Genomic DNA, 16,466 nt, shown 5'->3' on the forward strand with positions numbered 1-16,466 from the left:
TGACGTCCGTGTGTCTGTCCTTTTCCCGCAGGTTTCCAACATCAAATCCAAGATTGCCGCCTTGCAGGCTGCAGGGCTCACTGTGAAGCCTTCGGGAAAGCCCCGGAGGAAATCTAACCTGCCGGTGAGTGCAGGAAGCCCGGTGCCAGGCTTTGGGCCCAGAGCCCCTGCCAGAGCCACCCCCGGGGCCTGAAACCAACAGGCTGACTGGCCCCCTCCCTTCCCGCCCCTGGCTGGGTGTGACCGGAACAGATTCCCTGGGGACAGCAGGGAGGGGGCTGCCCCCCACCCTCCGCAGCAGGTCTCTGGGACCAACATTCATCTACCCAGAGTCAAGCTGGGGTCCCCGGAGCCAGTCACACCAGTGGGGTAACCTGGCAGGCAAACACAGGGTGGTCCCGGGGGAGCCCCAGGTCTGGCTGCAGGAGGTACACAGGACATTTGAACTTCAGATAAATGACGTGTCACTTTCGAGTATGAGTATATCCCTTGCGATACTTGGAACAGACTTATAAACCGTATTCGTTGTTTCTGAATGTCAAAGCTAACAGGCTGTCCTGTGTGTTACTGGGCTGAACCTGGCAGCCCAGGCCACTGGGCTGGTGAGCTGGGGGCTGACGAGCCATCCCTGAGCACCTGGCCCCATGTTTACGGAGAAAGGCCGTGCCCCTGTGCTGGTCCCCCTGGGGCGGGCTTCAAACAAGCCACCGTCAGGTACAGGCCTTTTCCTTGCCCCCAGATATTTCTTCCCCGGCTTGCTGAGAGACTGGACCAGAATCCTAAGGATCCGAATGCAGACCCTACGGAGGAGGTATGTGTTGTTCCAGGAGGAAGAGATCGGGGCCACTCTCTGGCAGCACAGCGAGCCGGGGGCTGACACGTGTCAGTGGGGCTGACTCGGACACACCGTGCGGCTCGGCCTGCCCCACAGGGTGGCTTCCCCAGAGGCACACACAGGGTCAGGCTTGGTGTCAGAGCATTGGTTGGGGAAATCTGGGAAAACCCAGATGGGGAGCAGGAAGGTGGGACAGACGGGAGAAGGCCAGCAAGCCTCCCACCTCGGCAGACCCCACGCAAGGTATCTGTGGCTCCCAGTGACGCCCCGGGCATTGTCCTGTGTGGGGCAAGGAGGCCGCATGGACCCCCCGCCCCCCACAATGCCATCAGTCATGGACGAGGTCCGTTCTGGGCTCTTCTCCCTGGCCCCGTGCGGGCTGGCGGGCTCCAGCGGCCTGGGGACAGGCCCACCAGGGGGACGTGGGGGCCAGCTGTGGAAGCATCAGGAGCCAGCGAGCATGCGGTGTTACAGGGCCCGGGGTGTGGGGGACGATGGCTCCGCTCACAGCATGCAGGGGATCTCCAAGGTGTAGGCCGTGTGGTTGCGGGTGCGGTTGGAGGTGCCCTCCCCAGTGCCCCCAAAAGAGTGGCGTCTGTTCCCAGTCCTGCCTGCTGCCTGATGTCCCCTCGGAGCCACAGTGAACACGCAGCACTTCTGTGTGTCATGACAATGACACTGGTAGCTCTTTATAGTTAAAAACAGTGCTTTTCTGAAGGATCCTTCCATCTGAGGTTTACAAACCTGGTGAGGAAGCATTGCGGCTAACCCTGTTGTCCCAGTGAGCAGACCAAAGCTCAGAGAAGTTGACGTCCTTGACTGAGATCATGCAGACCATAAATGACAGGATAAACGATGGAGGGGTCTCAGCCCGGGCCCCCTGGCCCTGACCTCCCACCCTCTTCTGGAGGCCATGGGGCTTCCTGATGGGCTCAGGGAAGCCCAGCCCTGGAGGCCTCTCCAGCAGGCTTCCAGGTGCATCCCCCACACCAGCCAGGCAGAATACCAGGCCAGACGTGGGAAGATTTCCAGGGGAGTGAGGCCACCTGCTCATGCCCAGCAAGGCAGAACAGGGAGAGGACAATCCCATCACGGAGAGGCAGTCGGCAGGAGTGAGGGTGAAAGGAAGGCATAGGGACCAGCAGCCATGGGATTTGGGAACATGTCAGGAGCAGGTAGTCTCCCACTAAACCCGGGAGGGGCCACTGCCTCATTTTCCAGATGAGTTCAGAGAGGACACACAGTCGTCCACATCATGGGGGTGGGTGGGTGGTGTCTGGACTTGAACCCAGGTCTGTGGGGCTGAAATGTGTGCTCCCCCTGCCCTCCCACCCACTGCTGACAAACACAGGCATCTCTTTTATGCTCTGATATTTGGTGTTTCATTTATTGATACCGTGTATTTTAATATTGATAAAAGTTCCAATATTGCCAAAGAACAGAAGGCAGCGGACGGAATTCACTAGAATCTGGAAGAATCGTGGGAAGTCCCAAGTTAGCTCCCCGTGTGGCTAAGAATGACAGCAATTCATGACGCCCAGAGACGTCTTCTTTCTTCTAGGTGACAACGGCGCCCTATCTTCTCAGAAGGAAGTTCAGTAATTCCCCGAAAAGCCAAGGTAAGAGTTAGCGGCTTCACTCATCCCTGCAGGCTGGGAGATGAGCTGGAGGGTGTTGGAGTGGCCAGTCGGGGTTCTGCATTTCTGTGTCATCCCCACGACACAGCATCTCCTGCCCCGGAGCCTGAAGGGCCCTCCCCGAGCCACCACGGCCACCGGCAGGAAGCATTGCGGTGGCTGGGTGTTCTGGAATTCTCTGCACTGAGCACGCAGAGGGGGTGATGCTGGTATTCTCCATGTTTTGCGTCATAAATGGCTCTCTGGCTTGAGCAGCTCCCAACCCTCTCAGGCAAAGCACAGAACACGGCTTAGCTTCTCTTGATGTCTCAGTAGCAACAAGGACATCAGCTTCGCTCAGGGTGAAGGGGAGGGAAGGCCCGGTTGCCTTTCCCGTGGTGCTCGGCCGGGCTGCTGGGGAATCGTGTGCTGGTGCGTTGCTCCCCTTGCAGCCCGACCACGGGTCGCCAGAGAGAAGCAGCCTCCTTTCTGGGTCAGGGTTTAGTCCCCCCGCTGCTCTGCCAGGCCTCTGAGCCGCCATGGCATCTCCTCTTATCCCTGCCTCTGAGCTGTGCCCTCACAACCCCATCATTACAGCTCTGCCCACAGCCACGGTCCCAGCGCTCAGCTCCCTCTGTGTTCCACTTCTGCTCCTGAACAATCGTTGGCCCCCACCTGCTGGCAGAATGAGCGGGATTTCTTAGCACAGCCTTCTAGACTCTCACCTTCCAGCCCACACAGGAGCCCTGGGTGAACAAGACACACTCACAGGCACATGTGGGCATTGATCGCTCTGTGCACACACACACCTCCGTACCTTTGCCTGGGCTGAGCCTTCTGCCCAGAGCCCTCCTGACTCCCTTTCCTACCCACCTCTGCCTTCCAAGGCCAAGTGCATTGTCTCCCCCGCAGGAGTTTCTCCACCACCTCCAGAATATTCTCCACCTCCTCCTCAGAACAGGTCTCTGCACATCCCTGTTTGTGCCCAGCTCTCCTCCGTGCAGCTCCCTCTCTGCACCCCAGAGCTCCCTGTAGCCGGTCAGGCGGGAGACAGGGCAGGTCCCGAGACCTCTGAGGTGAAGCCCCACTCAGGGCCATGAGGCCACCTGCCAGGGGGCCGGGAGGAGGCTCCTGGAGCACATGCACCAGCGCTGGGGGGAGCTTCCAGCAAGTGCCATGGCTCCCACCCAAGTGAGGGCTCCCAGTTCCAGCGGGAGGAGCCCAGGTGAGCGCCTGGTGTCCGTCAGAGGCCGCTCACCTGGTCCCAGTTCCCCTGGAGCTGGCAGGCTTCCCAGGGGCCGAACCAGCCCAGCTGTGGCTGCTGGTCCCCACACGCCGCTCCTACCACCACAGCCAGTCTTGGCGGAACAGCTCTCAGCTGTGGGCCAGACATCCATCCCCACATCGGAAGGATTCACTGCCCCATGGCTGGGATCTCTGAGTGAGCAGTTCCCTCCATAGAGTTTGGTCCGGGAGCAGGAACACGTAGCAAATCCCGGCAACACGTTCTCCACCCAAAATGGAACCCCGAGCTCGTTTGCCAGCCCCCCTGTGTAAACGCGACCGTCAGCCCTCCTTTGTGGCCTCTGCCGGTTTCCATGGTGTAAACCTGTCCACGGCGGCTGATGTCAGGCTGCCTCGATGTCGCAGAACATGGGGCTGGGCAGAGGAGACGCAGCCCAGCACCCCCTGCACCCCCGCCCCGAGGAACAGGTACGTGTCAGGCGGCCCCCCGACACCTGCCGGAGGACAAAGGCCGCTGGCTGCCCGGGCCCAGGGTTTGCTCACCTGTGGCTCACAAACAGCTGACTAGGATGGGAGACCAAATGCCCCGCTACATGACTGAAGCCCTGGGGGGACGCCCTCTGTTCTGAGGGGCAGAGCCCCGCGCCCCCAGGCCCATGGCACATCACAGAACTGAAGGAAATGCCGTGCGTTCTGTGTTTCACTCGAGGGAGCATTTCTGCCGCCACCATGAGATAGGGTTTTAACGCTCGCTCCAAGGCAAGGGAGAAAGAGTAGCACTAAACTGTTTTCTCCTGCGCTCCCTGAAGGTAAAGACGGGACCTCCTTTCATCGGCAGTCGGTGTACCGCGGGTCCCTGACACAGAGAAACCCCAACAGCAGGAAGGGGGTGGCCAACCACAGCTTTGCGGTAAGCCCGTCTCCTCCCTCCTGAGGCGTCTTTAAAGCCCCGGGGCCCCTTCTCTAGTTTCCGTGCTGGCATTAGGACTCCAGAGCAGAGAAAATGGGAGAAACTAACAAGAGTGAAATCAACCAAAGACTTAAAAAAAAATTGAAAACGTTTCTTAAAGATACCAGAATATACCAGTGATAGGGGTCTCCACTTACCCTGGACTGAGTCTTGGCTTGGGGAAGGGGACCATCCGTGACAGAGAGAGTACACTCAGGGGAGGGGACCACCCACAAGACAGTGAGGACACTCAGGGGAGGGGACTGTCCATGAGAGAGAGGACACAGGGGAGGGGACAGCGCACGAGGCAGTGAAGACACTTTCCTCAGCCCCAGCAGCTCAGCCGTGCAGTAAAGCTAATTCAGCAAACCATGTGTGCAGATGTTGGGGTCAAGGCTGTCCCCAGGGGCCATGGGAGAGAGCGCTCTGCAGAACACCTGGGCTGGCAGCCCCTCACGAGAACCTGGGAAGGCTCCCGCTCCCCTGCGTGGACGCTGCCTGTCCAACAGCACCTCACACCTGTGGCTCTGTGACAGCTCAGAAGAGGTCATCTCTGGGGACCTCCAGGTCATGCCCATGTCCTATAGATGGGCTTGATGACTTGGGGCCAGTGGCTGCAGTCAAGGCCCAAACGCCCCATGACCCCAGTGGCTGTCCACTCCCACAGGCGCTGTATTCTCTCCGCAAACTCCATTTTTAAAAGGGTTTCCAAGCATCTCACACTAGGGACGCACGAAGGTGGGGAAAGGCTGTTCCTAACTGTGTGAGCTTATACTGGCAGATGGGGAGGGGTGGCTTGCCGTCTTTAGGTCACCCCAACAAGGGGACGAGGACATGTGTAGGGGTTGCTGGGGAAGGGTAGAGGTGCCTGCGGGCCTGACAGAGGGCTGGTGACCATTAGTAAGAAACTGGCCAACAGGGACTTGAAAGTCTAAATGCTTTCAAGTTCGAAAATACCTCCCTGGGTTTCAGAGCCTTAAGTTTTCAGATACTTTCTATCTATACACCCCCTCTGATGAGGGGCAGGTGCCTCTGACCCAGCATCACAGCTGGGGGACCAGAGTCAGAGACACTGCAGAAGTCCCATGGGGACTAACCAGCACCTTCTGACCAACATGTACATGTGTCTGTGTTGCTGTGTGCATTCATGTGTATGTGTGTGTACAAGTGTACGTCTGTGTTTGTGTGCCCCTGTGTCTGTGTGTGTGCACCCTCCTATGTATACACACTCATATGTCTATGTACGGGCCCACTTGTGTCTGCGTGTGTGGACACATTCCTGCCTGTGTGTGCATGTCCACGTATGTCTCTCTGTGTGTGTGCACTCCTGTGTGTGCACCCTCGTATGTCTGTGTGCGTGCCCATGTGTCTGTGCATGTGCACATGCTCATGTCTGTGTTGCTGGGTGCACTCCTGTGTGTGTGCGGCATGTGTACATCTGTGCATGCCCATGTGTCTATGCGTGTGCACACATTCATATGTTTGTTGCTGTGTGTACTCCTGTGTGTGCACACATGTACATCTGTGTGTGCCCCATGTCTGTGTGTGTGCACACTTTTATGTCTGTGTGTGCATGCCCACGTGTGTCTCTGTGCATGTGTACATGCCTGTGCGTGTACACACTCATTTATCTGTGTGTGCATGCCCACATATATGTCTGTGCACACCCGTCTGTGCACAACTATGTGCGTGTGTATTTGTGCTCCACAGAAACCTGTGATGACCTACCAGCCCTGAAGGGGGAAGTTTGTTGGAACAAGATGGAGCAACCCAGGGGCCCTCCCCTCACTTCCCCTCTGCTCACCATCCCGTCCCTCCAATCTGCCCCGTGCTCCATGGTGCACATGGTCCAGGAGAGACAGGACACAACACCGTCCATAAGGGAACTCCATCTGCGAGGGGACAGCTTTCCCAGACCCTCTGCTCCTCACTCACGTTCACGGACAACCTCTGCCCCCACCCTTGCTGGCCTGCTCTGACCCGTGAGAAACATCTAAACTGACATGTTTTTTCTTTAGGATGGTGTTAAACTTTTTGAAGGATACAAGAAGAATGTTCTCGGTGTGATCTTTTAGCCCTTTCCCTGCTGGCTCGGTGCTGCACCCTCTGTGTGTTCCCCACACGGTGTCAGAGCACAAGCAGGTGCTCTGTGTGTTTCTGTGTGCACGTGTGTGTGCACGCATGCAAGGAAATCGGGTATCAAGATGAATGACTGAACTCATGGCCAGCTGGCCTCACTGAACCTCTCACAGCTATTCTGTGGGTCCCCTGTGGTTCACAGACCAGGAGAAATTCCTCTGTGGTCAAGGGCAGCACGAGCACAGGGCAGCAGGTGGGCCTCTGACCTGTGTCCAGGGCAGATGCAGAGGACCTGTGGGAGAGGCAGATGCTGGAGCCCTGGGCAGGTATGTGAGAGGCTGGGGGCTGGCCCGGGGCTGCCACTGCTGTGGTGACATTCAGCGGGACAGAGGGCCAGGGGCAGTCAGGGATGCCTGCCGGCCACCTCCAGCCACCTGCCATCCATACTGTCCTGAGCTCAAAGTCCTTCTCCATCTGGGACAGTCTGGCATTCACTGTCACTTCTGGGTGTCTATGTGGCTTCCCCAGTTTTCAGAGGAGCCCGCTGCGACCCTTGGGGCTGCCTTGGAGCAGTAACTATAATTGGAAACACCCCCCCCCCCAAAACTGAGCAGCGGTACATGCTTCACAGGGACTCATGTGTTTAATCCTTGGATTAAATTTAGGCCCATTTTGTAGAGGAGGACACAGCCCTGAGTGTGAGGCTCCTCTCCTGCAGCGAGAAGCCACCATGTGATCCTCTGTTACTTTCTAAAGTGACTTTGGGCCAGCTTTGACATTTCTCTCTTAAATTGCCTGGTGTTTGTGTTCAAATGAAAAGGGAACTGGAAGCAGATGGAGAAGTGGTACCCGGAGCCTTGGCTAGCGAGCCCGTCTTCTGCCCTGACGCTGGACAGAGCTCCACCCCACCACCACGCAGACCCTGTACCGCAAGCTTGGCACGTTCACTGAGCCCAAAACACAGCCGGTGCAGAGGAGACGCCATCCCTGGGCTGGCCCACTGGGTTCAGGAATCAGCTTCTGGGTCAATCCGAACAACCAGGCTACAGGTTGTGCTGGACCTGTAGAAAAGACAGACCTGATGCCCCTTCCCGGGTTGGAAGCTGCTGAAATACATAGCTCCTGACTCACTGCTCAATGATGGAAAGGTTCCTACAAATGAAAGGGGATCAGTTTCTTTTTTGGCACACCTCTCCTTATTCCCAAAGTAAGCTAAAGTCACTGTGAGTTCACAGGAGTCAGAGAGACAGCCCACTGGCCCTGGTGTGTCCCTGAGTGTTGATGGAATAAGACAGTGGGTCCCTCATCCTACTTGCCTGTACCCCAGCCCCCCATTAGCCGCATTCCTCCACTGCTAATTTGAGTGCTGACAACTTCAAACTCAGACGTACCAGTCTCCTCTTTCAGAGTGGCCTTCTCGGGCCTGTGAATTGTCCCTGTGCCCGTCAGGTGGAACAAGCATTCGTGCCCTCGGCGGCCCCGCAGAGCACCCCCACAGTGCAGGAGGCCCCGGGATTGGTGCTGATCTGGCGCGTCCTCAGCAAGGTTGCCTGGGACCACGTCTCTCCCCGCCCCCTGCATGGGTCCCTCAAGCCCCCTGGATGCCGGAGCGCCTTTCCATGTCCACTGAGCTCCCTGCCTTCGGGCACCTGTGGGCTGGAAGTGTGGCCAGTACCACACCAGAGACCAGCCATCACCTCCCCTGGCATCTCCACGCCGCCCTTCCAGCTGAACAGGGTCTCGCCCCCCGGCTGCTCTCTGTGCCCACTTGTGTGCACTCCAGCCCTCCGGGGCTCGTCCCGTATTCCTCTCCTTCACCCCACACTCTGTCAGGAGAACCTGGCTCTGTGGAATGTTCCACGCGGTTCTTTCCATGACCTCCGAATACTCTGCTGCTCACAGACACGTCGCCCACCTTTTGATAAAGCTGCTGAGTCTCCGACCGTCACGTGGCTCAGTACTGTCTACGCGCACACATGTTGGTGACCCGCGGCTTGTTGCTCTGCGGAGACCTTGTCTGTGACTTATGAACCTGCAACCCCGGGGAGCACTGGCCGCTCCAGCTACCGTCCTGTGGGGACAGCCCAGGGCGTCAGGAGGGTCACCAGGCGCCCCACTGCCCAGATCCTCTGGCCTTCCCAACAAGCCTCTGGGAACCTCGTGAGGCCTGTCGGTTTGAGGGACCTCATCCAAGGCAGGCCAGCCCCTCCTCTTTTCTCCAAAGCCCCCTGCTCCTGCTCCGCCTGAAGACACCCACCCCGTGGTGAAGGCCTGGCTCCACCAGTCTGGCCATATCCATAAGCTTCTTTGTTGTCTGTGTTGTTTTTGTGCTACAACAACAGAGCTGAATATTTGCCGTCCAACCCCCTCCGGGGGAATGGCGACTCCTGGCCTCTGTCCCCGACTTCTGCAGCAGGGCTGGCGAGGGCAAGGGCAGCACACCAGTCTCTCTCGAGTCTGGCCACCACCACCGCCGCCCAGCCGCCTGCGCTCTTGGCCACCCTCCACCCCTGCACTGCCTGCCCCCTGCATGTTTGGAGAGAGGCCTGTCGCCCCACGCTAGCGCACAGTCTAGGCAAACACTGAAGACATTACAGCTTGGGTAGGTGATGGCAGCCAGCCCGGATCTCGACGGGCCCCGGGGCTGCTAACCAGTCATCATAGTCTGGGCTTCTTCAGACCAGAGGTTGACTCTCTGACTGTGCTGGAGGCCAGAAGTCCAGAATCTGTGTCCACAGGGCCCCGCTCCCTCCAGAAGCTCCAGGACAGACTCCCTTCTCTGCCCTTTCCAGCCTCGGGGGCTCCCGCGGTCCTGAGCCAGCAGCCCTGTCCTCACAGGGCCCTCTGTGTCTGTCTCCGGTCTCGCTCCACCCTCCTCTCACGGGGATGCTTATCATTGCATGTAGGACCCATCTCGATTACCCAGCATGGTCTTCTCATCTGGATATCCTTCCCCTAATTACAAGGACCTTTTTCCCAAATAAGGTGGCATTCTCAGGTTCCAGGAGCTAGGAGGAGAGTTTGAGGAGACCCCGTTCCACCCACTCCAGCTAAGTGGGGAAATCCGTTCTAATCCGCAGCTGATGGAGTAAAACCCTCCATGCAGACCCTCAAAGAGAACACAGAGCCGGCAGAAGGAGCCCTGCACCCTCGCAGGGGAGCAGCCTCCTCCCCCGCCTCCCAGGGAGCCCCGGGCCCCGGCACACACTTCACTTCTGAGCGTAGCAGCAAGCTCGGGCAGCCGGCCTCCCTCTCTGCCCTATCCTGCAGCACAGCCACGCTGCCCCTGCCCTCCTGGCCCCAGGGCCCCATAGACACCCCATCCCCCGGTGCCTGTCCTTCCTCACCCAGTAGCAGACTTAGCCCTTCCTGCCACCATCAAGGCCTGAACACCCGTTTTGTGCAAGTAAACCTCCGGTTCCACCAGTTTAGAGAAGAGAGATGGGGGCCCAAGGCACAGAGTGGCCCTGGCCAGACACCCCAGAGCCCAGCCTGTGCTGACATAGCAGAAAGCTTCAGGAACAATGGCTGTGCACATGTGACCTCGCCAAGCGGTAACTTGGGGGCCCGAGCACAGGAAAATCCCACACCTGTGGGGTCCTCAGCAGTCGGGGTTCCACCCAGAAATGGACACAGAGTCACTGTGCTGCCAGTGTTCGGGGGGCTGTTGGGCATGAGCGACCATCTTCCCCAAGGCAGTGGCCTGTGGGTAGCCCAAGGCATGCATGTGATCAGCATTCCCCAGGCAGAGAGAGGAGAGGCTCCCCAGGGCTGTGATGGTCATAATTTCAAAGGTCCCCCAAGCCGCCCATTCTGTGACAGCCTTTCCAGGGCTCACACTACTGCTCACATGCCAAGGTTATGTCCCTGGCTCAGGGGAGGGCTTCCTTGGGAATAAAAAAAAAAAAGAGGAAAAACGTCATGAGGAGCTAAAGGCACAGACCTCCTGAAGATCCCTCGGAGTTTCAAGTGAGCTTGGAGCAGGCAGCCAGAGGCACTCTGCCCAGGTCACCTCGTGTCTGACCCATTGTGGTCCAGGCCCAGGTACCCAGAGCGTGCCCGGGGGTCAGTGTTCTTCCACCACAGTGACAGAGCAAGGCACAATTCTGTAGGTCTCTGCAGCACGGAGTGGAAACACCCACTTAACAGGGGCTGGATAACCCACCCCAAAGCCACGCTAAAACTCTCTTGTGCTTGCTTTCTGATCCCCAGGCTCTTGGCATCCAGCACGCGGGCCAGCCATGGGACCTTTAAGCAGGCCCACAATGCCCATAACATCAGAGCTGTTTTTGCACAGAATTATTATGACCTATGAGCTGTCTATGTGTTTTGTTGGGAAGAAAACAGAAAATGGAGACCAGCTAAGGCAACAAGAACAGTCAGAGTCATCTCTCATCCAGCAAGCATGCCCATCCCTCCAGACATCCATCTGGATGTTCACGTTCAATTTAAAACTACAGGTGACTTCCCTGGCAAGGAGGTGAAGCCCGTCCCAGATGTTACCCCACAGCTGTGGCTTCTCAGGAAAGAGCCAGCTCCAGACAGAAGGGCTTTACTCCCTCCTGCTGCCCAGATTCCCCTGAAGTTGTCCCCAGTGAAGTCCACCCAGAGAGAGACTCGCTTAGAATCCCAAAGCAAGGGTCATACTGGAGAAAGGAGCATTTGACTATATCCCTGCAAACACAGCAGTCTGTGATGGTCAAATTTATGTACCAGCTTGGCTAGGTTATGGTGCCCTGATATTTGACCAAACACCAGTCTAGATGTTGCTGTGACAATATTTTTTAGGTGTGATTAACATTTACAATTAGCAGCCTTCCAGTAAAGGAGATTCTCCTCTTAATGTAGGTGGGCCTCGTCTAATCAGGTGAAGGCCTTTGGGGAGAAAGTTCTCCCAAGAGGGAATTCTGCCCGAGGACTGCCTTTCAACTCCAGCTGCAACATTATCTCTTCCATGGGTCCCCAGCCTGTCATCCTGCCTTGTAGATTTCAGACTTGCCAGCCCCACAATCACATGAACCAGTTTCTTACATCTCTATACACACACACACACACACACACACACACACACACACACTATTGGTACCAATTCTCTGGAGAAAACTGACTCATGCACAGTTCCCACATAAGAGCTGGTCTAATAGTTTCCACGCTGGAAACTTAGAAACCCTTTGGGTGGGAGTCATGTATAAACGTTGGAGAACACCATTTCCGTTGATCACAATATTATGCCAAGTTCCCAGAGCCACTGCCCTTTGGGGCAGGAAGATGCTCCCACCACTGCTCATCTCTCACTAAAACTTGATCTCAGCTCTCGAGGACTTTGCTTCCCACATGACACATTCTCAGGGACTTTGCTTCCTATATGACACATACTTGAGAAATGACTTTCTGACTTAAAGATGAGTCCTTTAAAATGTTCTCAAGAATTTGGATTTGCAGTGGACAGAAGATATGAACAGACATTTCTCCAAAGAAGACATACACATGGCCGACAGACACAGGAAAAAATGCTTAACATCACTTGGCGTCAGAGACCTACAAATCAAAATCGCAATGAGATAGCACCTCATACCAGTCAGAATGGCTAAATTTAAGAAGTCAGGAAAAAATATATGGTGGCGAGGATGCAGAGAAAGGGAAACCCTCTTATAATATTGGTGGGAATGCAAGGTGGTGCGGCCACTCTGGAAAACAGCATGGAGGTTCCTCAAAAAGTTGAAAATAGAACTACCCTACAAACTAGCAATTGCACTACTGGTTATTTACCCTAAATATACAAATGTAGTGATCTGAAGGGGCACATGCACCCAAATGTTTATAGCAGCCATGTCCACAATAGCCAAACTATGGAAAGAGCCTAGATGTCCATCGTTGGATGAATAGATAAAGAAGATATGGTATATACATACAATGGAATATTACTCAGCCATCAAAAAGAATGAAATCTTACCATTTGCAATGATGTGGATGGAACTAGAGGATATTATGATGAGTGAAATAAGCCAGTCAGAGAAAGACAATTATCATATGGTTTCATTCATATGTGGAATTTAAGAAACAAAACACAAGAACATAGGAGAAGAGAAGGAAAAATAAAGTAAGATGAAACAAGAAAGGGAGATAAACCATAAGAAACTCTTAGCTCTTGAGAACAAACTGAGGGTTGCTGAAGAGGAGGTGGGTGGAGGGATGGGGTCACTGGGGGATGGGCAGGCAGGGGCACAGGTGATGGAACGAGCACTGGGTGTTATATGCTTCTGATGAATCCCTGATGTCTACCTCTGAAACTAATAATACACTACATGTGAATTACATTGATTTTAAATTTAAAATTTTTCAAAAAAAGAGTTTGGATTTTCAGAAGCCTTCTATAGCAGAAGCAGCTTGGTCGCTGACGGAAAACCCACCCCCCATCAACCACCACAGCCACCCTGCTGCTCGGACTCCAGTGACTCCCTGTCCCCGAGGCCACCTCTTTCCCATCAGACTCTGCATGTCTTTCTGGGCCTCCAGAAGGACCCCATGTTTAAGACACACAGGCCAAAGCCACAGGACTAGCTGCTTCTAGAAATAAGCACCAGGAAGAAGTATTTCGTCAGTCACTCTTGACACTTATGGAGCACCGCTTCTGTCTCCTGGAGCTGCTTCACACAGCGCTACGAGCCAGGTGGCTGAGGACAGCTGAGATGGACTCTCTCCCAGCTTGGGAGGCTGGAAGTCCAAGTTCAAGGTGCTCACAGTGCTGGTTCCTTCCGGAAGCTCCAAGGGAGAAGCCATGTCATCCTCTGCCCCAGCTCCTGGTGGCTGCTGCCACCTGGGCTTGTGGCCACGTCACTCCCATCTCTAACTCTGTCCTCACGGCACCTTCCCCAAGTGTGTCTCCATGTGTCTGTCCTCTTCTTAGAAGGACCCCAGTGACTGCATTCAGGGCCCACCTTACTCCAGCATGACATCGTCTTAATTTGATTACATCCGCAAAGACCTTATTTCCAAATAAGATCGCATCCTGAGGTCCCTGGTGGACATGAATTTTGAAGGGACACTATTTGACCCATTGCACCATTATGGTCCCAAATCCAGGCCCCAAAACAGCCACCCATCATCACATTTCCTGCTGCGTGTGCCTGGACATCCACCTTGTTAGAGGTAAAAGTTCAAAGATCTCAAAAGAAGCCAGTTCACTCCAAAAAGTGGGGTCCCCTTGATCATGCCAACATGAAGAACAAAGAGGGGTGAGTCCCTCAGGAGGATCTCTTCAATGTGGGCTCCTTTCATTGCAAGGAGCAGAACCCACTCAAACCGGCCCAAGTGAGAGAGAGAGTGTGTGTGGGACTCGTGGCACTTTCCTGCAGGACAGTGGGGACCCAAGACCCAGCCTCAGGAAGGTCAGGGCCAGGGGAGGCTCCAGGGCAACCATGCTCTTGTGGACTCTCTGAGGTATCCCTTGTGACCGTGAACCCCCAGCGGCCTCTGCAGTCCCAGTCCTGACTGTCCCCTGCAGTGGTCATAGTTCATAGTTGCAGACCCAAAGAGACAGCTTGCACAGGGCTGTGAGCCTCCCAGGTGCTGGCCAACCTTGGGTGGGGCTGCGGGATGGAGAGCAGAAGCCCCCCACTCGACCAGCAGCAGGACACTGATCCCACACATGGGTCGCCACGCCTCCCGCATTTGGACTACGGAAACCAGACCGCGGTCTCTCCACCAGGGTCTGAGGGCCCCTCTCTATAGTTCATCAGGAGCCACACCTGCAATGAGTCATCTGCTTGCTGGAAACACAGGGGGCAGCTGACCGCCACCCAGGGGCCCAGTCCAGCCCACAGCCCAGTTTTGTTAGAGTCCCTACCAGAGCCCAGCCGCCCACGGTCATGGCCGGGTCACCTGTGGCCGCAGCAGAGATGCCGGCCCACAGAGCTGATAAGATCTGCCAACCCCTGACAGAACACAGAGTGCCCAGGTGGGTGAGGGCAGGACCGTGGATGGCTTTGAACTCTGTGTGCCGGGCAGTTCAAGGACGGGAGGGCAGGTGGGAGTGAGCCACAGTGCCTGTGCCGCCTCCCAGCCCTGCTGCTGGCCGTCACCTGCTGGAGGGCCCCTACCATGGCAAGGTGCCAGTGCCACACTGGGACAAAGCCACTTAGTTGAAAGGGGAGGATTCACTGTCCGACACACTCACAAGCACGTGCATGCACACACGTACACTTGACCATGTGTGTTTAAGTACAAGGATGTGCACACATGCATGTGTACACATGGACAAACACACGTGTACACACGCGCCTACACGTGCACATACGCACGCCTAGACACATACATGTGCACGTGCATGTGTACACACGGGCAAACACACGTGCTCCCACGGCTCCTCTCTTGCACTGGGGGCCCTGGGACTGCGCACACATCTGTGGGGATGGCCAGACGAACCCCCCAGACAGGACCACACCACAGGAGAGAGTGTCCTATGTCACTATCACTACTCTTCACCACGAGCACCAGCAGCTTTTGACCACGGATGACACAGAAATTCTGGTAGAATCCAGTCTTGGTGTCCTTACCCTGCAGCCCAGGGCAGAAGACCCCGCCCACCCTCCCCCTCCATGCTCCTTACGCTGCCCTGTCCCTGCTGTGTCCCCGTACTCCCGATCTCCAGGGAGCCAGAGAACCTTCACTGCCGGGAATGGCAGCTTCGGGGCAAGGGAGAAGTGCGTGGGACAGACACCCTGAGGGTCATGTGCACCCTGAAGCTTTCGCTAGAAGTCTGACAGAGGCATGAAGTGGGGGGTTGTCCCCCCACGCTCACCCAAGGGGAGCCACCAGGAGGCCTCTTCCCCAGAAGGGGCTCCTGGCCACTCCTGCCACAGCGCGCATGACCTTCACGTCCTCTGTAATCATTCCGAACACAAAGTTAGCTTCCTCAGTCCCAGTTAGATCGTAGAGTATCATGCAGCTATTTTAAAGCTATTCTCTTCACAACTTGAGGTCCTGTTGAAGGGAAGCAGCGAGATTCAAAATGCAGACATCCAGGGAATGTACCCTGACAATGGGCAGGGAGACGCCCCTCTAGAAGGAGACACATCACATGTGCTGAAGGACTCACGTCCTCCACGGGACTGGTGCTTGTTCCCCTCATTTCCGACACATGCTAAATTCTTCCAAAATGTATATAAATTGCTTTTATAATAAAAAACAAATTTGTTTATTATTGTACAATAAAAATTAACTTACTTGTTTTAGAACAGTAACGAACTTGCTAGTTCTACACCTCAATCGTGAAGACTATGGAAGGCCTAGGAGAAAGCATCTTGGGCATTACGGAAACAGGACAAAGGTGGTCTGCGTGTCACTGGCGGGGACAGAGGGCAGGTGCCGGGCGGGGACGGGCTCGGCTGGGGGGCTCGAGCCACCATGCTGCGTTCACAGCGGGCCCTACGGGCGCCGGGGACTCTGCCGTCAGCCCAGGGGCCAGTGTGAAGAAGGAAGGCTAATGTGTTTTAAAACCACTCGACCCAAATGCAATTATATAACAGGAAGGGACAAATCACGTAGCTAATGAGTTTTTTTATAAAAAAATAGAAGACAGAAAAGGGAAAAGCTCAGACTCTGTCCTGATGCCGCCCTGGGAGGGAGGGGGAGGTGCGGGGGGCACCTGGGGGGTGGGCTGCCTCCTCCTCGGGTTATAAAAGGGGGTGAGCTGGCTCTGTCTGGGTCACCACCGAGCCGCAGCACCCTCGCCGCCACCCTC

The 16,466-nt window shown here is 55.8% G+C and overlaps 1 protein-coding gene across 3 annotated transcripts in view; it reads left to right on the forward strand.

Moving 5' to 3' along the window:
- The window catches only part of MLPH (melanophilin), a 40,932-nt gene extending 32,850 nt beyond the window's left edge, over positions 1 to 8,082 (forward strand). For all 3 annotated transcript variants that reach the window (XM_047722253.1, XM_047722254.1, XM_047722251.1), the window contains 5 exons: positions 32 to 124; positions 740 to 811; positions 2,397 to 2,454; positions 4,506 to 4,606; positions 6,356 to 8,082. In XM_047722253.1, coding sequence (XP_047578209.1) covers positions 32 to 124; positions 740 to 811; positions 2,397 to 2,454; positions 4,506 to 4,606; positions 6,356 to 6,382 — 351 coding nt within the window. In that variant the 3' untranslated portion in view covers positions 6,383 to 8,082. The remainder of the gene's footprint in view (positions 1 to 31; positions 125 to 739; positions 812 to 2,396; positions 2,455 to 4,505; positions 4,607 to 6,355) is intronic.
- Positions 8,083 to 16,466: the final 8,384 nt, after the last annotated feature.

Source organism: Lutra lutra, chromosome 3 (assembly GCF_902655055.1).
Source record: "Lutra lutra chromosome 3, mLutLut1.2, whole genome shotgun sequence".
Taxonomy (NCBI): domain Eukaryota; kingdom Metazoa; phylum Chordata; class Mammalia; order Carnivora; family Mustelidae; genus Lutra; species Lutra lutra.